The 24791-nt window shown below is 42.4% G+C and overlaps 1 protein-coding gene across 1 annotated transcript in view; it reads left to right on the top strand.

Moving 5' to 3' along the window:
- The first annotated feature begins 13317 nt into the window (after nt 1-13317).
- The window catches only part of tsc22d3 (TSC22 domain family, member 3), a 38637-nt gene continuing 27163 nt past the window's right edge, over nt 13318-24791 (top strand). Inside the window, exon 1 of the mRNA XM_072663929.1 lies at nt 13318-14050. Within this exon, the coding sequence (XP_072520030.1) occupies nt 13737-14050 (314 nt within the window). The 5' untranslated portion in view covers nt 13318-13736. The remainder of the gene's footprint in view (nt 14051-24791) is intronic.

Raw genomic sequence — 24791 nt, 5'->3', positions numbered from 1 at the left:
ATCAAATTTAAGGATAGGGAGAAAAGGATTTTTTGAGCTTTTGAGACCGTGCTAAACCCAACCAATCATCTCATTTTCCTCAATTTAGGGTCTAAGACATGAGTTTTAGAATGAACCTTGATCATGAGGCAGAAGTCATATTCTTAGTTTTCAGCTTCTTGTTCGAGATACAGCAGTTACCACAAAACAGTAGGCCATTTTAACAATGTATCATTTTATTCAGATGCAGTCGATCAGACAAGACATGCATGGAATCTGATGTGTGCTTGACTAGCTTACAACTAGGCTAATACTGCTAAAAACACTGGACTTAGACCATCACCAGTCTCATCCTCATATCGTCTGACTTACTTCAATCTTTTAAAAACCCTTAAAAAAAGTACATGTGCAAGGTGTGCAAGGTGAACTGCTGGACTTCAAAACAATCTTGCCATCTCCTTTGAGAACTCACTGGTCACTCCATCCACAGAAGCTCGAAGCCTTGATGTAGTCATGGATGATAAGTTATAATTTTTAAGTCATGTTGCAAATGTAACTCGGCCCTGCAGATTTCTCCTGTACAACATCCAGAGAATTCGACCCTTCCTCTCTAGAGAGGCCGCCCAGGTGCTCGTTTAAGACTTGACTACTGACACTCTCTTCTAGCTGGTCTCCTTCTGTGCACCACCAGGCCCCTGCAACTCATCCAGAATGCAGCGGAACGGGTCGTCTCTTTAATGTTCCTAAATTCAGCCATGTCTCTCCACTGCTGCGTTCTCTTCACTGGCTTCCTATAGCTGCTGCCCGCATCAGATTCAAAACCCTGACCCTGGCCTACAAAGCCAAGACCGGACCAGCCCCTCCGTACTTGATGGCAATGGTCAAAAGCCGATCTGCACCTAGAGCCCTCCCAGCTTCAAGTACGGCTTGGCTCGACCCACCATCCCTCAAAATCCACGGAAGACAAGTGTCTAGGCTTTTTTCTGTCCTGTACCAAAGTGGTGGAATGAGCGTTCCCTGGGTGTCTGAACGGCAGAGTCGCTTGCTGTCTTTAAACGCAGACTGAAGATCCACCTCTTCAGAGAATACTTGGGCGAATAGTAGAATGGACACCATATTGACTTGTGTTTAGTAATGTCTAAAATTAAAGGTATCTTTGAATTATCGGTCTATTCAAACTAGCTGAGGTGATTAAATAGCAAAGCACTGTTGTAAGTTGCTCTGGATAAGAGCGTCTGCTAAATGCCTTTAATGTAAATGTAAGGTGGGTATCTGGCCAGAGGCCAGATTTCTCTGCATGTTAATAAAGATTTTGACATGTGTTTACAAAGATGAGAAAGGTGGCCAGCTTAACATCTCCTGTTGTAAACTAAAGAGGCACAGGTCAGAAATAAGACATGCCTTGGATCGTGAATAAGATCAGGCCACGACATTTTGTAAAAAATATTGATTCCAATTTCACTTGACTGATATGACAACTGCAATCTTTAACAATTTGAAGTACACTAAATGGACAAAAGTATTGGGACACACCTCTTAAGTGTATAAAATTTACATTTACATTTAAGGCGTTTAGCAGACGCTCTTATCCAGAGCGACTTACAAAAGTGCTTCACTGTTTACTCAGTAAATACCCTTAGCTTGTTTGTATTGGCTAGAATCCAAAAGATACCTCTAAGCTTAGATACTACTACATACAAAAGTCAGTATGGAGAACACAATACTCAACACACACTACGCAGAAGAGGTGGGTCTTCAGTCTGCGTTTGAAGACAGTAAGTGACTCTGTCCTTCCACTTTGGTCTCAGGACAAACCAAGGACCTAGCCATGCAGTCTGCCTTTGCAAAGAGATTTGCAAGAATTGTAATAGGAAGCAACTGTTCCAAAAAGTCCGTTTGTAAAATTTCTTCCCTCCTAGATATTCCACTATCAACTGTGAGTGGTATTAAAGAACTGTGGAAGAGTTTAGGGGCCGCAGCAGCTCAGCCACAAAGTGGCAGACAACGTAAAGTTATAGAACAGGGTCACAGAGTGCTGAGGCTCGTAGCATAGTGCAGAAAAGTCTCCAACGCTCTGCTGACTCAAGAACTGCAGAGCCCAAACCTCCTCTGGCATTATTAGATAAGCACTGTGCGCCGCGAGCTTCATGGCATGGGTTTCCATAGCCAAGCAGCTGCAAGCAAGTCTTATATCACTATGTATAATGGTGAGCATCGCAGGGAGAGATGTAAAGCCCATCGCCACTGGACTCTGGAGTGGTGGAAACATGTTCTGTGGAGAGATGAATCACGCTTCTGTATCTGGCAGTCTGGGTAGAGCTGGGCAGCATGACCAAACTTTATTAACCTCCTGAGATCAGGACTTTCGCTTGGTGTGAATGTTTAATTTCTCCTATTTGGGATTAGTAGGACCTAACAAGTATGAAAATATAAAGTATAAAGTTTAGTCTTCGTACAGCAGGTCATTTTTGCAAATAAATAAAAAAATGTCCTAATATGAGGCCAAAAGGTCAAAGTTTTAAAAAATGAAGTATCATGGTGCAGAGAAGCAGAAACGTAATGTCCCCATATGAGGACGCAAGGTCTCAAGAGGTTTAATTTTTATTTATTTATATTTTTTTTCATATAGTCGTTGCCAGTAAAATTGCACTTCTTTTTAAACTAGAATCCTATTAGAAACAGTAGGCCTGTCTTTACTTTAAATCAGGCGGAGACACGAAAAAAGCCTGGGTGGCCCTCAGGAGCGTTTGTAAAATAGCCTACTGCCGCTACAACACAGTGTTAAATGTTTGAGCAGGTTAAGTTATGCGTGTACATTATGCAGCTAAATTCCATTCTGCCCTTTTTATGTTGCATTATGGTGTTATGGTATGTAAGAAATGTGGACCATAGGACAAATTTTAAATGGCATACAGAATGACCCATCATACTGCCCAGCACTAAGTCTGGGTTTGGTATGGTCTTGCGTTAATGGAGCTTTTAGGTCATCTTACATCTCTGCCTAATGCTAACAATGATGAGCCAGATCTACAGATCTGTGCCCACTTCAACAAATATGCATATTTTGGTCCATTTTATGTCTATTGCTACTTTAAATGATCGTGAAGAAAAACAAACACCAGAAAAGCTTAGCTATCGTGAAGAAGATCTTTCATTATGCTTAGAGTAAGTCATTGCACCAGTTTTGCAAAACTAGACCTTCCCTAAAGGGGGCAGCAGTGCTTTATTTTTTCTTGTCTTTTCTTCTTGGAACACACATATTTGGTTCTTCAAAGTTTTATTGGTAGATTATTTTATCATAACTTACTAGCAGATTAACATGACTTCAAATGAAATCTATAATTGAGGCAAGATGGTGATAATTGTAGTGAAATTAAGGAGTGTTTCATATTTCAACAGATGTGTTTTACTCAAAGGCAGACCCTTTATTATCAAGGCTATACTAAGACCATTAAAATTACACTCAGTTTTCTTTATTAATACGTTCTGCCCCATTTCACCCTCAGACAGCAGCTTGCAGACGTTGTGGATCAAACCTATCAATCTAACAACTGAGAAGAACTGAGAAGTGTCCGCAGGCAGATTACTGACCTGATGTGACATTTTCTGCGTGCAGGAGAAAGCACAAAAACACTCATTACGTAAACCTTTAGAACCATCTTCACTTGATGTGAGAGTTGTCCTCCGGGCCAGATGCTTGGTTTAGGCACATAAATCTTAAGTGATGGGGGTGGAACATTTGTCTTAAGTAAAATCTGATAAAGCTGCAGTGTATGAAGGCTGCTGAGATCCAACCAGATAGTCCCTGAACAGCGCAAAACAGCCGCACGTACAGAGGAGGCTATATTGTCATTTACTGTCAGATGCTACGAAGGGTTCTTTGAGCGACGCCATAAAAGAACCATATTTGGTTCCATACAAAATGATCTCTATTACAAAAAAATATTTTTATGGAACCAAAAGAATCACTAATTTCTATCATATTTATCTTATAATTTTATAATAATCATCATTATTTTTATTTATTTATTTCTTTTTTACAATGACAATTGCCATTCGTGTTGGATACAATTGGATTTTAACTTCCACCTTCAACTTTCTATTTATACAGTGAACACACTCATGCACACTAGTGAGCACACACACACACACACACAGTGAGACAGTGAGCACATGTGCCTTGGAGCAGAGGGCAAAGGGAAGCAGAGAGGGTTAAAGACCTTGCTTAAGGCCCGACAGAGGCAGCTTAGCAAACCGGGGTATCAAACCCACAACACTATGTCAGTAACCCAGTTTTCTGTCCACTGAGCCACTGCTCCTGTGAGGGTTAATGCTGGAGGTCTGTTTTTGCTTTCAGAAAACATTCAGTTTATTCAAAACTGCGGTTTTGACTTAAATTGCGAAAGATGTTCTTTTGAAAATGGAGCAGAGTTTCACTCTGAAGAGCTCTGAAAAACAAGACACATGGAATTGACTAGATTACAGTCGGGTCAAGTCAAGTCGTCTTTTTTTCACCTCCTAACCCTGTATCGCAGAAAGGCTTATTTAGGGACTTCTGAACAGACTGGTGGGGCTATGCTTTGGTAATAGAAGTTTGTGCCACACTTTCAGCCTGGTGGTGGGCCATAGACTGTTTAACTCTTTTTCCCAACTGTTAAAACATAGAAACAGTTTGACTTTCTTTGCATGTAGTTACCGATTATTAATCCTTAGGTGGTTTTCAGGCCTACACACACCAGCACATGTTTCATTCAGTCATACTGCCACAGGTATATACACGCAGCTAACTATGCAGTCTGTCTTTACAAACATTAGTGAATGAATGGGTGGTTTTAAAGAGCTCCATGAATTCCAGCGTGGTACTGTGACAGGATGCTACTTTTGCAACAAGACAGGTCATTAAATTTCCCCCCACTTCCAGACACTTCCATGAGTGGTATTATTGAAAAGTGGAAGCCTTTAGGAACCACAGCAACTCAGCCACAATGTGACAAACCCTGTAAAGTGACAAAGCGGATTCGCTAAGTGCTAAGCTCAGAGCATAGTGCATAAAAGTCTCCAATGCTCTGCTGAGAGCTCCAGCTGTTGTAGCTGCAAAGGGGGACCAACTCCAAGTACAGTGGGGAAAAAGTATTTAGTCAGTCACCAATTGTGCAAGTTCTCACACTTAAAAAAGATGAGAGAGGTCTGTAATTGACATCATAGGTAGACCTCAACTATGAGAGACAAAATGAGAAAAAAAAAACTGAAAATCACATTGTCTGATTTTTAAAGAATTTATTTACATATAATGGTGGAAAATAAGTATTTGGTCAATAACAAAAGTTTATCTCATTACTTTGTTATATATCCTTTGTTGGCAATGACAGAGGTCAAACAAGGTTGGCACACACCGTTGCTGGTATGTTGGCCCATCCCTCCATGCAGATCTCCTCTAGAGCAGTGATGTTTTGGGGCTGTCGGCGGGCAACACAGACTTTCAATTCCCTCCAAAGGTTTTTTATGGAGTTGAGATCTGGAGACTGGCTAGGCCACTCCAGGACCTTGAAATGCTTCTTACAAAGCCACTTCTTTGTTGCCCTGGCAGTGTGGGATCATTGTCATGCTGAAAGACCCAGTCACGTTTCATCTTCAATGCCCTTGCTGATGGAAGGAGGTTTGCACTCAAAATCTCACAATACATGACCCCATTCATTCTTTCATGTACACTGACCAGTTGTCCTAGCCCCCTTGCAGAGAAACAGCCCCAAAGCATGATGTTGCCACCCCCATGCTTCACAGTTGGTATGGTGTTCTTTGGATGCAACTCAGCATTCACTCTCCTCCAAACACAACGAGTTGTGTTTGTACCAAACAGTTCTACTTTGGTTTCATCTGACCATAAGACATTCTCCCAATACTCCTTCAGAACATCCAAATGCTCTCTAGCAAACTTCAGACGCGCCCGGATATGTACTGGCTTCAGCAGGGGAACACGTCTGGCACTGCAAGATCTGAGTCCCTGGTGGCGCAGTGTGTTACTGACGGTAGCCTTTTTAACGTTGGTCCCAGCTTTCTGCAGGTCATTGTGATCATTTTGACCCCACGGGCTGAGATCTTGTGTGGAGACCCTGATCGAGGGAGATTAGCAGAGGTCTTGTAGGTATCCCATTTTCTGATTATTGCTCCCACAGTAGATTTCTTCTTGAGGTTGTGGGCAGGTGTCTTTTATACTGTTAACGAGTTCAAACAGCTGCCATTAATACAGGTAATGAGTGGAGGACAGAGAAGCCTCTTAAAGAAGAAGTTACAGGTCTGTGACAGCCAGAAATCTTGCTTGTTTGTAGGTGACCAAATACTTATTTTCCACCATTATTTGCAAATAAATTCTTTAAAAATCAGACAATGTGATCCATGTTCCATGATCCAATGTTTTTCTCATTTTGTATCTCATAGTTGAGGTCTACCTATGATGTTAATTACAGGCCTCTCTCATTTTTTTTAAGTGGGAGAACTTGCACAATTGGGGACTGACTAAAAATCCCCCCACTGTAAATGCCTGTGGATTTAGAATTGGATGTAATAAAAGCTCCTGTTCAGGTAATGTGTAGGTGTCCCAATACTTTTGTCCATATAACGTATCTGAATGGGCATCAAAGCAACATATGAACAGAGGTCAATTGTCAGCCTGTCTATACTGTAAAAGAAAGATTTGGGTAAAACCAAACCATGCAAACTGAATGCATCACTTTACTGCAGTACAGTCCAAGCCCCAGTGTTGACTCACACAGGGGTTCGCAGTAGCAGCAACTGCTTTGGTCTGGCTTGTGCTAGATTGATTCATTGATCGAAGGATGACAACATCAGCACAGAACTCACAGTTTTCCTGAGTGACCCGACTGGACATTGGCCAAAGAACAGAGAGGGATGGAGAGTGAGGGAAAGACAAAGCAGTTTCTGTGTGCAGGCCCTGGACTGGCCTGGTTTTCTCAGAACACCTCTATCAGTCTTGGTCAGCTGACCCCAGAGGTTGATTTCTCAGTAGATAGACATGAGACAACACCATGTCCAATCCAGATGACCCACTTTTGCCATCACACACACATACAAGGGTCCCCAAAGAGGTCACACCACCGTTTAATGACTATATGTATAGTGAATAGTGAGGTCCAGACGCCTGAGAGCAGCAGTGCCTAATTTATTCAAATTCATACTCTCAGCTTACAATTTGAGGTAAAGGCAGAATCACAGATTTTTTTAACACACATTTGAGAAACTGACCTTTTTGTAGAAATGTGTCAATGGCCAGTGCCATTGGTTTGCTTACAATTAAAAACTAACCAAGAAATAGTGCAGAATCCTGAATACTTCTTATTCGTTGGACTTATCAGGACTTTTCTTTGCTTTCATTTTTTATAAATTTTAAAAGCTTTATTCAGGTTAAAGGTTGGCCGTTAAAAAGTTTAGCCACAGCTTTTCAAAATGTTTTTTGGACAAAGTGCTAATGTGCTTAATCAGTTCTCAGTAGCAGTTCTGCTCTATACCAGTACTCACCAGTTCTATACCCAGAGGTATGCCTTCCTGCAGACTTTACCTCCAAGCCCTCATCAACCCCCTGTGATCCATCTAAATCTGCCTTCATAAGAGCCTGATGAGCTGAACGAGGTGTTGGACACGCAGGACTGTAGCTCTCTAAGTGTCGAGTCTGTGATCTTGGGGATGTGAGCAGCTGCTCAACCGTGATAACCAAATCTCTGAAGCTTCTAATGATCAGTTGTTTCCGGTGACAGTTCTGCAACAGGACGGATGGTTTTCAGCATGTTTCAGAACTTGGTCCGATTCAATGAGCTGTTGTTCCAGTGATTTTACAACTTTACAATAGCAGCACTTACCTGTTGACTGGGGCAGCTCTAGCATGGCAGAAACGTCTCAAACTAAGCTTTTTAAAATAAAATAAATAATAAATAATAATAACAAATACATGAAAAAAATCTGGCATCTAGCATCATTTGCTAAGACGGTGTCCCAAACATATAACAGGTATTATACATAGAACATTGTGTAACATAATTACATAATTATGGTTATTTACCTGTTTGATACTTCCAATTCTCCAATGTGGGAGAGAGAGAGAGAGAGAGAGAGAGATAATGCTGACCTTGAATGAAATGGCATGCGTGAGGGATGGAACGTAACGCAACACCTTGTTCCCGTCTACAAGGTGCTTGTTTAACAAACAGGCAGGTTGCTGTCAGACAGTCAGAGTTATGTTTCTTTAATTGCTGGCTGAAGCAACGCTGTGAGAAGGGAGGTGGCTTTATTGGATAAATAACCTTATGGCCTGGAGACTGTCAATTATGCACACAAACATTTGCGTCAGTTCAAGGGAATCGATTTGCATACTGTCTGATATGTATTTGCCAATAACAACAATAAAAAGGTTTAAACATGAATCATACAGATATCACTGACTTCTATTACATACTAGTTATTAGAAATCACAAATAAATCAATAATATCAAACAGCAAATTCTATTCATGTATCAGCAGTGACTCTGGGCAGTGGCTTGGTTTCAGGGTATCTAGAGACCACTGTATATGTACAAGAATAAAGGTTTTAACAACAGAGGCAAAAACAACTGTGTAAGCAAGCTAACTGGCTAAGTTGCTAGTCAGGTAATACAATAGTATTGTACTGCACTGTAATGCAGGTACACACATAATCCCCAGCATTGATAGCTTGGCCACCAGTTTTAGTAGCTGGTCATAACAAATTCAATTTAGCATCACTTTTGTATCCTTTCAGTTCACAGAGTTCTGGCCTCCCTTCAAAAGTCAAGCCAGTGTTCATCCTGGTTTTAGCGAGGACTCGGCGAGGACGCGCTCACTTTTGGCTTGCCAGCTCTCGTCTACGTTTCTTTGGGTTGACAGTGAGTGAATGAGCATGCTGAGTTTGCTGTTCTGATATCTCCATGTTTGCAGTAACTCTCCAATTGCAATACCATTGCAATTTTTGTCACAATATTCTGCGCACTACGCAGCTTGATTTAGGGCGTGTCAGTGTGTCTTTTCTATTATAATGGCGGGAAAATTACTCTGGAGCGTCTCGAAATGCGCAAAAGGCATGTACTAAGTCTCTTAATTAATCATGGGTGTGTTTTGGGCGTAACGTGCAATAAACACTTGCTGTTCCCTTTAAGAGCCAGGTGCAGATTGCTATTTCAATGACGCATTGCACACGGTCTGGGAAGGCGTGCTGAAGCAGTGCAGCGGCTCGTCCCTTTAGAGACATTTGATTTGATTTTGTTTCTGTTTATTGTTGATGTAAAAGTTTGCATAGCTGCCAACAGCTACACGCTATGGGTTTGTGCATGTGTGTGTAACAAGCAGAGGGGTGTATACGAGTTGGGCACGCGCCTGTGTTGACTCACCTGTGTTTTCCATTGGCAAGATAGCAATACGCCAAAAATGTACCTGAACACACCTCATTTCAAGACCACCACGGCCATCAGCGTAGATGTATTCACAAGTACCACTGGTATTTAATCAATGCAGGTGGAAGGTGTGGAAATAGACTGTTGGCTGGGTGTAAGATAGCAGTGAGCATAGAGACATGTCTTGTGCAGGGTGTAAGATAGGGCCCATATAGTTACTTCATTTTAAAATCATTCATTTAGAACATTTAAATGAATTATTTATATTTCATTATTTATATTTCAATTAAACCACATACAGAATTAGAATATACACTGTCATATTCAAATATTATGACCACCAACCTAACACTAGGAATAACCACCCTTGCCTCAGATGACACCAGCGTGGCATGGACTGTATTAGGTGACGGAAGGTGTTTTTTATTATAGAGATTAACTACTCCACAGTGGTGTTCTCTCATTGTTCTCCTCTGGCAACAATGACCCACATTAATGTGTGATAGGTCTATTCCTGGTACACCCTCACTACGATGGCTCCCAGCAGTAAGCCTCAGTAATAAACATCTTCCGGCACCTAATGCAGTCTAGTAGTCGCTAGTGTCATCCAAGTGTCATAGTGTGGTTATTCCCACTTGTCTAGTGGTCATAATACTTTGATAAGATTATGTGTATATATGGAGAAAAGTGCTGCATACCCGGCTCTGGCGCAGACGCCTTGTAGACGCCATTGGCGGCCAGCACTGCAGTGAAGCGATGTGGGGACAGAGCGCCATCTACCCACCCTGGAGAGAGCAAGGCCAATTGTGCTCTCTCAGGGTCTCGGCTGCTAATGGAATTCGAACAAGCAATCCTTTGATAATAGTGACAGTGCCTTAGTCCGCTGGACCACTCAGGCCCTCAGATTCAACTTTTGTCAAAAAGGTGAAACTGCAAAAAAAGAAAAACGACTTTCACTTTAATAGAGTAAAACCACAGTATCCATACTTTCACTACAGTACAGTTTCTATGTGCTTTTCCCACCTGTGGTCAGGGTACAGTTGAGATGATGACACTTGCCTTTCTGTTGCAACATGGTGTTGTTGTTGCTCTCCCCAGGAACTCCCTGACATTCCTGCTCTACACCAGTAGAGGGCAGTGTTAATTTCACAGCATTCACCTGAGTTCCCCTTTGTACCTCAGAGGTCAGTGTTACAGTGTTTGAACTATTTCTGTTTATATATTCAGTATCAGATTATCGCTAATGCAGCACAACAACTATTACTTATAACTAATACCTTGAATATGCTCAGCTTCATGCTCATCAAAGCATCTTCTTTGGTGTGAAGAGATGATTGTTTTGTCTAATTTCAACTGGTTTTAGAAGCATATCATCACTGGTGTGAAAAACTTGGTTTGTATAAAGTGCCAACTTTACAGCAGAAGGAAAAAAGGATCGTAACTGTCAATGAAAGTCAATTTAAGAAGATTTTATTTCAAGTCATTTTGGAGCGTTTCTCAATGTAAAGGGCAACCACCAGATTCAAATGTAAACGACATATTTAAATATTAATTTTAAATAATATTTTTCTTCCCAATTTGGACCATTAATAACACATACTCCCCCCCCCCCCCCCATTGCACACAATACCCCCCACAGTAATGAGGGTGGACCAACACCGATGCATGAGCAGACAAGCCTAACATGCAACATCACCGGGCAACCAACGCACCTGGAGGGAGATGCCACATACCTGGCTTCGACGCACCACCGCAGCAAAGTGAGGCCAATTGTGCTCTCTTGGGGCCTTGACCAATGGCTATTAGCATGACTGGGATTTGAACCAGTGCTCCTCAGATCATAGTGACAGGGCCTTAGTCCGCTGGACCACTCGAGCCCTTAGATTAAAATTTTGTCAAAAAGGTGAAACTGCAAATAATGGACATTTAGTAGTTTTTTGAAAGGCCTTAGTGTGCCCAAACTTTTGACCTGCCATTTCATGTTGGGTTTCATTGAGTTTAGATGCAAAGTGTGTCAATTCAGACAAACAAACATCTTATATAACATCCTTCACATAACACTATGTGCAAATTCTGTCTGGCCAAAGAGTCACATTCCACTGATATGACAAGTGTCATGTGTCGCAACAGCTTTGGAGATACTGATATTGATCCAACTTGGTGGTCAGTGTCACAACAGAGCAGGTCAGCGTTATGTCTGACTCACGACGGCCCTGAATGTTCAAGACAGCAGCAGACACAAAGCTTCAAGCTAAAGCTCAGTTTATTCACCTCGATTTTGAACTTTTCTTGGTGGATTGGGCGTGGAAGATGAATTGAAGGATGTTGTTTGTGGTCACAGGGGTTTTAGTGGTGGCTTCTAGACTTTCGTTTCTTCTGCCAAATACCAGCGGCCCTGTTTGCACAACCAGTGTGCTCCAGCTGGTCTGATATGTGGGATGGCCTACATAGCCACTTCACAATATTGCCATTTTACTGGGTTTTCTACTCAGAAAACAACACTGAGCAGACCGGTTTAGTGCAGAGCAATACAGGTGTTCTCCATGCAGGTGTTCTTCAAGCATTCTTTCCATAGACATTTCATTGCTGTCAGTCTGGGGAGTGAGCGTGCAGGCACACACATGCACACACATGCACACACATGCACACAAACACACACATGCACAAAGAGACAAAACGGCTCGGCCTGTAATTACACATTGGCTGTAGTAGTTGGGCTGAAGCGGTGGTCATGGAACATTGCGTACACGTTGCCGTACAAGTCAACAGTCGGGGTAGGAATGGAAAGACATCACCAAGAGGCTTTCATAAGCAGCTGTAAACAAACCAGAGAGAGAAAGAGAGACAGATACATGCATTCATGTTTAATGGAGTGCAATAAACAGAGGGGAAGTAGCATCCTCGCCTGTCTGAGTGTGTGCATGTGCGTGCCTGTGTTTGTGAGTGTGGGCGGGTTTGTTCTCTTTCTCTGTATTACTGTCAGTCTGTCTGTCTGTCTGTCTGTCTCTCCCTGTCTCTGTCTGTCTATGTGTCAGTCTTTCTGTCAGTCTTCCTCTCTTTCTCATTTATTCTATTTATCCCTTTCTCTCTCTCTCTCTCTCTCTCTCTCTCTCAGTGTTTTTGTTTTTTAATAATAAAATATTTATTTATTTTATTATTTATATAATAAATAATATTTTTTTTAAATAATAAAAATATATAAGAAAATTAGAAATAAATATGTTTGTCTATTATTATTATTATTAATAATAATAATATAATTATTCATGCTTTTACCACCAATATTAATACTAATAACAATGATAACAATATTAATAAAAATATAAAAATATAAATTCCATATACATGCATTTGTATTTATCTGTTGCCTGTTATTATTATTATTATTATTATTATTATTGTTATTATTATTATTATTGATACATCTGCTACTAATATTACTAATAGGAGAGAATATTATTAATAGGAGAGAATACAAAACATAACATTTGTATATGTTTGTATAATAATAATAATAATAATAATAACAATAAGTATTATTATTATATATAATAATATTATGAATATTATTATGATTATTGTTATTATTAATGAAAAAAGACTTTCTCAGTCTCTGTATTTCTCTCTCTTTCTCTCTCCCAGTCAGGCACATGCAGACAAGCATGCTTTCCCCTCTGTCTGCCTGAGGTCCTCCTCTAGTTGTGATGTGGAGCTCAGGAGTTAGTGTGTGTGAGTGGAGATGGGAGGGGCTGTTTGTGTGCTGAGCAAAATCTCTTACCAATCACAGGGGTTTCCCCACCCTCTCTCTCTCTCTCTCTCTCTCTCTCTCTCTCTCTCTCTCTCTCCCTCCCACTGCTGTACTCACGCACAGGGGCAGGGAAAAGTGCAGGGTGAGGAGGGGAGGAGGAGGAAGAGAAGGAGGAGGAGGAGGAGGCAGAAAAAAAGCTAAAGCAGCTTCTGGTTTTGCTTTCAAGCTCGTTCCTGCTGAATTGCCTGCCCCCCTGCACACAAAAGCAGCGTGGCTCACACACACTCGAGCACTCTTACTTGCACACACACACACACACACACACACACCAGGCTGTGCTGGATCACGCGCATACACATGCACTTACACACAGCTTTCGCTTCACCACCTGGGACTTCCAACAAGAGCACCTGCAAGGCAGCCGTTTGAGGAGGTCCACACTCTAAACGCACACACACACGCACACAAGCCTTACTGGAGAATCTCAACTGAAGAATAGGGAACTGTCAGCACTGCCTGCTGGGCGTGTGTGGTGTGGTGTGCTGCGTGTGTGTCTGAGCGTGTGGAAGAGGGCTATACCTGCCCGGGCCGTCCCAATGTCAGACGAGGAGTGCCGTTCACCCATCGGCCTGGACTGCTGCAGCTGCTGTCTGGACCTGGCCAATGGCTGCGAACCCGAGCCGGGACGTCCCGGCCTGCCCAGCCTGGGCAGCCCCACCTCTGTCAACCACTTCAGGCAGCTCCGCGACCAGCTGCTGTTCCACAACCTCAACACAGACAAGCTCAACACAATCATGAGGCAGGACTCCCTGGAGTCAGTGGTCCGGGACCCCTGCTACCTGCTGAACGAGGGCATCTGCAACAGCAACATTGACCAGACCATGCTGTCCATTCTCCTCTTCTTCCACAGGTATGCAACTCCTGACCCCATTGCAAAAGCTATTGCTGTTATAACTGCTTCTAGTTCAGTTATAAAAGCTTATTATCTAACGACTCTTATGAATTATTAGTGAGTAAATTCCATTCGCGGCATATAAGGGAAGCATTGTGCTAGGAATTACTTTACTTCAGTGTTTCTATTGCAACACAGCTTTCCTTCAAGTCAATCCATAATCGTATATCAAAAGAGTCATAAGCACAAGCTTATGCTGTAATTCAGTAATTAGGCCTCCTAACCAACTCAAAGCACAGTTTTCTCAGTCCATGGCTGGAATGCTCCCAAGGATTTGCTTTCCTGCTGGTTTAAAAGTATGTGAGGGTTAAAGTGTCAGGACACTGAATAAAGTAATTCACTCGGTTCTAATGTGGGCCTCCAGACAGTGCTATCAGTCTGCATTCACTGTCCAGGTTCATTTTTTCATGGAATTTGTAAGAACTGAATTAATGCAAAATAATTCTGTGGAAATGATGCACATACTTGACAAGCTGTTGAAGAACATCTACACAAACACACACAAACACACCTTACAAGAGAATCTCAACACCTTACAAGAGCATCTCAACACCTTACTGGAGAATCTCCACACCTTACGAGAGAATCTCAACTGAAGAGAACTGTCAGCACTGTGTGTGTGTGTGTGTGTGTGTATGTGTGTGTGTGGGGGGGGGGGTGTTAGCACCTAAATCAAGTAAATTCAGTGTATTACCTGTTTCAGTGTGAGGATGTACCAGGCAGAGAACACCACTATTCAGAAAACACAGCTTTACACTACAGTCTGATAGGTGGTATTTTACTTAACACACTCTCTATCTACTCCTTCACTGTGGAATCCCATGAACAGTGCAGCAATAACAATGATATAACTGATCAACTGACTGGATCCCAAGTACTTTTGTCACAATACTGCATTCATGGATACTGCAAGAAACTGCATTCATGTTTATGGCTCTTATCCAGAGCAACTTACAAAGGTGCTTACTTGTCCGCTCATAAAATGTCCCTAGCTAGTGTGAATCCTAGCTGGTATGGTACTAGAAATCAAAGACACCCTTTAGCTAAGAACCTGACAGATACAAGACTCTGAAACCTGGTACCTGATTGCACCAAGCTCTGGTGCAATCAAGACAGTCAAGAGGTTTCAACAGCATTCGTCCAAAAGTACTTAAGAACCAATGTACTAATAGCAAGCAGAAGATAACTCTAGGTCAAAAACACAATTTTCCAACTTTCCAGTTTCATAACTTAAATCAATATTCAATATATTGCTTTTAATCCCACCAGTATAATTCCAAGTTTAACTGCTTAGCTAGCTGCAGTAATTACTAATTATTTGAGACAACTGCTAGTAATATGTTGCTCACAGGTTCAGGTTAGCTTTGATCTTTAAAATGCCTTTTAGGCCACCAGACATATATTAATCGCACTAATTCTAATTATTACTGCCAGCCACACACTATCTGCTCTATGCTACAGCAACAATTACCATGGAAATATTTTAATTATCTCAGGTTTATGGTGTGATATTGAAAGCACTGATAGTACTGATAGCAGCTGAGATTTATTATCAATATTTTGACAACACTAATCTCAAGACCTTAATATAAAGTTTAACACCCGGCTCTTGAGGCAATATTCCTTGGGGGGGAGTTTAATTACTTCTCATTTTCAGAGAGCAAGTGTGCTTACACTAAATAAACACATTGGTTCTCAGAAAGCAAGGCCATGCTCTAAAGGCATGCTGGAAGGGTGAGCAAAGCAAAACATGTCTCACTTAAGAAATGACATTTACCTTTATGTACTGTTTACTATAAATACCATGTGCTGCTACTCAATGACTGCATGATGAAGCAAGCAAATCCCAACCTTTGACATGTGCACGTTCACAAGCTTTATTGGCCACAGCCATGGTACCAAAAGGTTGTTCGGAGAACCTTGTAAACCTACATCTGATAATTGACAGCCTGTATACATGGCTGCTGACAGGCGAGGGCACGCTGGCATGTTGTTACACATTATATTGTTGACAACAGATTACACACAGTTGCCTACAAGGTTTTGGCACCTGTTTGCAGTTTTTTCTATGAAAACATCCATGCTCTCAAAGGCAGAAACTCAAATCCTTCTTGCCACGTAGACAGATTTAACAGATTGCTAGATCTGATACAGGTTGACATGTCTTGTCTGGAGGGGTGAAGAAGAAAATAAGTCAAATGAAGCCAAGTACACATATATAGATTCAGCGGCCTAAAGATTTGTTTGGAGCAACGCAGACACACTTTCTAATTACTTAAAAAATCCTTCATCAAAGAACCATTTTTAGGGAACTTTCTGAAGGTTTAAACGTCCACAAGGTGCTCAGCAGTCTAATGTGCTGCCACTATGGTCGCGAGTTAAAATCCCAAGACATGCTGAGTCCGAGAGAGCACAATTGGCCTCTCTGGGAGGGTAGCTGGAGGGTAGCACTCTTTTACAGTGATGTTGGCTGGCACAGGTGGACCCAGGTCCGGTGGAGCTGAGGAACTGCCTCTTTTCATACTATGCCGCAGTTTAAAAAGAGGCGGTGGCCGGCTGGTGCCTGTATCGGAGGAGAAGTCCTCACATTTCTATTGTCAGGAGCACTGCTAGTGCCCTGAGTGGTCCAGCGGACTAATGCACTGTAACTATGATCAGAGGATTGCTAGTTCGCATCCCGGTCATGTGAATCCTGGGCCTGCTAGCCATTGGCACCAATTGGCCTTGCTCTCTCAAGGGTTGGTAGGTGGTGCTCTCTCCCCACATCGCTTTACTGCGGTGCAGTATCAAACCCGGGTATGTAGCGCTTCCCTCAAGGCGTGTTGGTGATGCCGACAGGTGTGTCTGGCAGCTCAAAAAATAAGCAGCTTGACTGCGCACGTGTCAGAGGGGGCATGTGTTGGTCCGCCCTCACTCGTTTCGGGGCCTTATGTGTGATGGGGGGAGAGAGTTTGTACGTGTTGGGTAATTGGCGGTCCAAATTGGGGAGAAAATGGGTGACAATGAAGATAATGGTGCTCTCATTACACATTACCCTTCAAATTCTAGATCTCTGCCAATTCGTGCTTTTATGTCAGTCTGGCACAGACATAAGCGAAAATTTATGCCATATACAGCCTTATCATAACTAACATATGACAGGTCATAAAACCATAAAAAGCACATTTGCTCTCAGACTCCCTGCTGACTCTGAGTTGACGTCACTAGACACCTTTGTTCGTCAGTCTCTGGCTGTGGCAAATCGGGATCTGATAACTAGCTGGGCATCAGCATTGAACCTATAATAAGAGTCAGATCTGTCAATGATTGTGATTAGCTGTTTATGAATGTAATGGAAACAGAAAGACGAGTGAATGGACATATTGTGAAACAATTGAAGGTTTTAAATCACTAGATGACTAAACACATGAAAAATCATAGTAATCCAGGAGCTTTAGCTGATTATTCCCTTTGCAACAAGACGTGCAGAACCAAAGCAAGCCTAAATTTGTCGATGGTTGAGTAAACAGGCTCAGTTAACTCAGTCATGTGTCTCATTCTTTGTGACTTGACCATTGGCAATTTTGGTAAAAGGTATTGGTAGTGATTTATCCCACCCATGTTCCTTCCTTTAGCCTGGTGGTGCGAATAGGCAATTACATGCAAAATTAGCTCCCTGTAATAAACCACAGCTCAGCACGCACAATCAGTGTTATCAACACATCATTAATACCTTCTTGACTGGAATTCTTTTATGGCTGGAATTTGTTTCTGGTGATAAGTAGATCAATGATAAAAGGCCATTGTCCGTCTCAGGGGCTCTCATCCTTTATAGCATTAGAAGATGACACTTTCCTTCAAAATTGTATTAGGACCATCACATTCTGGTAGAGTTAATCATTAATCCATCTTATCACAGCACCCTGCCTTTTTAAACGTGGCATTGAAAGGTCACAATCAGATTAGATTATCAATTTATGAGCAGAATATTGAAGTTCAGTTGCACAGCAGCGGCAGCAGCAGCGGCAGCAGCGGCAGCAGCGGCAGCAGCAGCAGCATGTACAGTGTGTACAAAAAACAATGGCACTTAGATCATGAACAGGGAGTTCACAGTCTCACTTCTCAATATAAACCGCTGCATTTCTATCCCACTCCTCATGCCTCAGTAGTCTTTCCTAGAAAAACTATCAAACGCTGTTAATAAATACCCCAACCCTTCTCGTCCCTCTATGAACGGAAAGGCAATTGTGCTCCACAGTGCAGCACTTTTCAAACACGGCTATTCTCCGCTTTATGAGGAATGATATGTTTTTTCCTCCTCAGCCTTCTTACATAACATTTTTATATTTTGTCGGACGTCATTGACTCCAGAGCAGAAAGGTCCACTCCTAACAGACCTAATAGGTCCCATATTTCTTTCCAGGAGAGAAACCCTTGATATTTTGTGCAAGGAACACAGTGTTGTTGATATGACAGAGATAAAAGAGGCGTGTCTTTAATAGGGTTTAGGACAGGGAGTAGCTGGGCCTTTGGCAGGAGCACCTCCTTTCTGCTATGTTGAGCAAAGAGGAACTCGGTGACCTTTTTTTTCTGGAAAACAAGAAACCCTCATGAGTTTATTTAATGTGTTGAAATGCACTCCAAGGGTTTCAGCTCAGAGGAGGTTCTGACTGGCCGTGCACACCGCCGCCATTGCACTTTCAGCACCCTGCGGGGTGGAGCGTGATTCAGCAACCTGCATGAAATGCAGCTTTTGTGCTGCCTCCATTGGGCTGCCAGCCTTCTAGAGGATTAGCTCTGGGTGCAGATATTGACTTGTCACTGGACTTTGTGGACCCACATTGCTCTGCATGTTCATATGTAGGACGGACTTACAGCTAAAGCAGGAAAAGCTATGCAGGTGGTCAAACCCTGGGGTTGGTTGGCACTACACTTGACCCCATATGTAATCTCTCTGCTGATATAACATGCTAATATGCTGTATTTGTCATGTCTGTCACATGGCAAGCGAACAGCCGTCTGCAGATAGCAACGCTGCCACCTTTGTGAACTGAGGTCAGCTTGAGATAAAAACGTGTGGCACTGAACTGTTGAAAAAGCTGCCCTTCAGCCTTCCAGGCACTCTCCCTATACTGACCAAGCTATTTGCCTGGCAAACAAACCCAGGCCCAACCGCTGGGCAGAACATTCAGTTCTCCGGCCTTAGCTTCCAGTGTGAATTTCTTGGCTGTTATTTTCACAGCGTCACTCTTGCTCAGAATATCGGAGGCTTATTACAGCAGTTTAGCAAGGCAACAGCAAATGTTAAGCAGCGGCAGCTGTGAAAAGAAACACACAGCCACTGGCAGGCAAAGATAAACGGCTTTGACGGTGTCGCGTCTAGAACGCCAACTGAACAAAAACAGCACACGCTCAGTCGTGTCTGCTACACAAACGGTGCAAAAACAACAGCAGCCCAGTGGCACACTCGGGACGTAGACTTTGTCTCCAGTGTGTGAGAGAGGGAGTGGTGTGTGGTAATAAAAGACATCCCAGACATCACATGCAGAAAGAGGAGAACACTGTGGATGAGGGTGTAATAGGCTAATGTCTGCCACATGAGACGGCTCCCTGTTTTCTTCTCACAGCTTCCAGTACCAAGGGTTGAAGCAAGGGCTTGTGCAATTCTATTCAACCAGTGCCCTCTTTTTTCCAGTTTCCTAGACAAAACACTGCTCTTATATTAAAGATTTGTGTATACCAGCAACAATGCGACAATACCTCGTTTGAAAGAGCAGAAATTACTGGAGGATGAGACACATTTTCATGGATTCTTTTGGAGTCAGCAGGGTATTTCTTGAAAGGAACATTGGGCCAGACTGGTTACGTAAATGCTTCTGGGGTCATGGAAGGCAGTTGAGGTTTTGGCTGAGGAACTTCCCTTTGAAAGTTGTTTTGAGAAAGCCGGCCTGATTCTGCAGGATAGGGTGGAGGAAATCAGGGGCTTTGAGGATCCCATGCCTGGATCCTTTGAGGATAAATTCCCTCCCACCTCAGACTCTCCATGGGTTCTTTGGCCTACTTGTATGACATGGACACTTCTTGGAAGAAGATCAGCTGAATGCATTTCACAAGTCACGGAGGCTGCTTGCATCTGTGTCAATAGAAGCAAAAAGGTCTAAACAGTATGAACAGAAGTGCTTACTCAGGCTGACTTTAAGGAAATATGATTGAGGCAAGTCCCTTACAACTTGAGGATGCCCATGGTGTGATCTCATGAAGAATGCCATGCCAATGAGACCTAGCTAATTAGTTACGTAGGTGGTTGTAGTTACACCCTTGGTGTACACCCGTGGCATCTATCAGTTGCGTGCTGAGAGAGCAGCTGAGTTAAATGGCAGGATTTAATTTGCTTTGAATAACGATGATTACTGAATAGGTGTAATTTACCTCCATTCTAGTGATTGTGATACGACGCAGCAGGCAAACAATGTCATGATCACAGTGGGCTAAGAGGTCAATGGGTTTGGATGTAAAATAGCCTCAGTTTAGCTGTCACAATCAGACAATCATGAACAGAGGTGTATGATATCGTTTTAATTGAGTAGATGAATGGCTGCATTGTTATGACTGGGCCAGTGGAGGGCTGACAGGGAGCCAGGGGCATGGGGCCAACCAAGGCTTTTGTCGACTGGTATAAGGTACTCCTGTTCACAGAGGCAGGGCTCCAAGCACTAAAAGCCACTGTCTGCAGGGCACACCCAGCAGTGGTATTCACAGAAACACCCAAAACACCTGACTGAATGTAGAGTCAAGCCATACATGGTTGGATTGGTGGACCCAACCTTTGGTAAAGTGTAGGCACTGACTAATAACCGCATAATTCTTTGAGAAGCACTTATGAATCATGCCATGCCAGACATTTAAAACATGTTGCTTCAGGGCCAGTATGGGGAGAAATTACTAAAAGGACAAAAAGCCATTTTTCTTGGTAGCACAAAATGTTCTCTGAGAGAAAAATGATGTTGTGGGGCAAGGATCAAAACAGAACCACAAAGCTCGTCCAAAGCTACAAGATCAGTGTGGAGGCCAGAGCAATGTTGTCCAGTGTAAATAGCTCTAGCAGCTTGTAAAACTCAGAGGGGTCATGGTTTTCTGGCTAGATTAAACAGAGATTCCCTCTTTGACGGTTTCAATGATAGTTACCACACGGACAGTGGAAGCCTATACATGTTCAAGTAGGGCTGGTATCACAATACTTAAGTACTTTTTTTGCGATTCACAATATTTATCACAATGCATGTAATCACAGACCAAACACTTATAAACTACTATTCAGATACTCTCCCGTACTGAGTACAGTGATTTTTGTTCAACATCTGCTGCTCTTCATTTAATTAAACCACTGTTAGTAATGAAACTTGCAGCTGATCTGTGTTAATTAGGTACTAACAGCATCCTCGATATGCTTAGAAAAGCATACTGTTATCACAATAACAAAATTTGTAATGACACGATAAAATATTGTCATATTGCCCAGCTCTATGTTCAAGTGATTGCCAAAACATCTCTGATCATATGCCACAGCTAACGTAATTAGCTTTGTAAGAACACTGAGAAGAAATTGACAGCCTCATGTAATCTTCTACCCTGAAACTGCTGTCCTAACCTCAGCATTTGTGCTGCAGTTATGAAGCTGCAAAGCAAGAAAGTCAACAAGTGCAAGTGCTGGTCTCAAACCTGACTCAGAAGATTTGTAGGCCAGAGGGAGTTCAGCTTTATCCAAGGCATTCTTTCTTATGACCTCAAAGGCCACTGACTGCGGCATCAGCCATGGCTTGAAATAGCTCACCTATGCTTTCAGACCTGGCACATTAGAAAAAGAAATGCTCAGCAAACAATTTCTGCTCTCACTTTTAATATAAATCACTATAGTAACTGAAACCTCTGATAGAATCAGATCAAACAGGCAGACAAATGAGTTTTTAATGAAGTTTTAAAGACACGTCCCTCTTTATATAATGTCACGTATTCATTATCACTTTTTCCTCGGATGTTTGCCTTCATTGTTTGTAGCCACAACACCATTTGGAGTGGCTGGCAACCAAGTGGGTTGCATAAGAGGTGGCCGAGTGCTGAGCTGTGGTGAGGAGCTGGCCCACATTAGTCTTATCTGCTCACACTTTAGCTATGGCATCAATTAAGATAATGCGAGGGCCTGTCAGCAGCAGTTATCCTCCATCAGTGCCATATCGCACTTTTGCAGTCTGCAAGCCCAGGCTGACCCTGGCAATCAGGGTCTGTTCAGCATGACCTAGACGTTGGAACTTTGTAAATATGGCTAATGCATCACTGAACTGTCCAACTGTCCAACACATGTACTTCATACTACGAAAGCCAGCTAGCTTTTTCTTAAGTCCAGTTGGGCACTCCCAAAAGCTGTAAAAATGAATTCACCCATTTACGTTAGACGTACCTTTCTACGGCACCCAGGGTAGTCGGGCCGCAGTCAAAGGATTACTGGTGGCATGTTTACACCACTATATAAGATTAACCCCGACAAGTCCTGGCTGCTCATGGGCTTGGCTTGAATGGCCCAGTACATTGCGTCCTGCCTTCGTATCCCACGGGAAAAAGTGAATCACCCGGCCATCACAGCTCATCCTTTGTTATGCTGGAGAGCTCCAAATAATGCTTCTCCACAGGCTTGTCCTTTGGCAGCTGAAGGACCATGCCCCTACACAAGCACTTGCCCAACAGTTTGTATTCCCACTGCATACCATTGAAACAGTAGGCTCCTACTGGGTTACGTTACCTTACGGTGCTGTGCAGGTCATTGTGCGTGCACCGTCTGCTGTAAATTGAGAACAGCTTGCAAGTATGCAGTGGATTTTTCTCTCTCTCCAAAACAATCCCTTCTTTTGGTAAACAACTCCAAACTCTCTGTTTTGGTTGCTTGGCCTCAGATGGTTAATTACAGGAGTGTCTTAAAACGGCACTCTCACGCAACGGTTCCGAATGTATGACAAGCCGTGAATAGACTGTTATTTTCTGAGGTGTATAGTTTAGTCCCTGTCCACTATCAGTGATCGTTTGTCTGCTGTTCCAGACTGCTGTTTATCTGAGGCTGGTCTAATAAAAGCACCCCGGTTGGTTTAATGCGCCAAGGTTGGAGCGAGTGAACTTTATCCACCTTTTGTGTGTGTACAAACAGAACATGAGGCAATAACGCTGGCATGCAGTCCTTAACTTTATGTTCTGATTTTAATCATCGAGTTGAGAAACGCCATAAGCGCCACCCTCCTTGGCTTACACAACACGCACATTTCGATAGCAGAAATCGACCCTGTTGCAGAAAAACACCTTTACTATGGGTGCAAAACGACTGAGCAAGGTTTCTCAAGGCGTCACATGATGAGATGGAGACAGAAAGTCTATGTCTTCAGCTCAGTTTGGAGGACACGTTTGGTTGAGCAACTGCTGAGTAGTGTTGCAGTGACACAGGTCTTATTAAGTAATTCCTTGATTGATGTTGCCACCCTTCAGAAACACACAAAGCAAGAAGAAGAGCTTTTGCTAATGGAGGGACTGAATGAACTCTTGCATTGCATTGCAATTACATTATACCACATGCAAAAAGAGCAAAGTCACCTAATAAACAGCCATATATGCACATATATCCTAAAGGATAAGACATACTTTACAATGTATGTGCATATAAACTGCATACATAGACTATATGGACAAAAGTATTGGTACACACCTCTTCAGGAACTATCAATTTTAGCACATAAAAATTTAGCGCATGTAATACATATATGATACATATTATCACTGCCATGCAAAAACCTTGTATTTCCTTGTATTTTTGCTGATTTTCATTTTATGACATAATTTCAGTCTGGCTGTTGTTTTTTACACTGTGTCATGATTTATTTACCAATAGAAATGTTCCAAAATGGCTTGGAATAGAATCTTTTTTACATCAACTTTCACTGTAACGTAAGAAGGTTTTTTTCTATCCCCTGTTAAGTTGCTATTTTGGGGATTTGAGGTTCAAAAAAGATGTGTTGCACATGTATGTTTGTATGTGTTGATTTACGGCTGAAATATATGGTCAATTTCAATATGTGACAAATAATCATGCATATCAAATATTTCATATTTCTGAATGGGTAGGATTTGCTGCCTCGGCATCCAGACACATGTCTGTATGCAGACAGACCTTCTAATCAGTAAGTTCATCTACATTAAAGTGCACCCATTGGTGACCCAGGTTTCACCGTTGCACAAATGGCCTGTGTAATCTCCATAGAAAAACACATGTAAGAGTATAAAGCTCCCCAGAATTGAGGTGTGGATGGTGTGGATGGTGTGATGTCACTCCATCTAAGTCCTTTTGAGATCCAGGACTAATCATCCAGCATCAGCACCTGGCTTCACTAATATTTTTGTGGTTAAGTGCAATCAAATGGTCACAGCAATGTGCCAACCAAGTGTAAAGCCTTTCCAAAAGAGGACAGGCGGTTACTGCTTAATCCCCATCCCAATCCATGTGATTAAGAATGGCTTTCTTTAGTTGATTTGCCCTTTTCAATAATGCATGCACTTTTTTTCTTCTTAAACAATTTGTCCTTCCCTTCACAGTCTGTTCTCTTTTTGTGTTTACTGCAGCTGTGGGAGATCGAGTGTAAGGGCAGGGAGAAACTGAAGGCAACAGTTAGGCAACCTTCCTATGGCT

This window comes from Salminus brasiliensis, chromosome 19, assembly GCF_030463535.1.
Source record: "Salminus brasiliensis chromosome 19, fSalBra1.hap2, whole genome shotgun sequence".
NCBI classification, from domain to species: Eukaryota; Metazoa; Chordata; class Actinopteri; order Characiformes; family Bryconidae; genus Salminus; species Salminus brasiliensis.
Note: the sequence above shows the minus strand (reverse complement) of the source record. Positions and strands in the feature narration are given on the sequence as shown.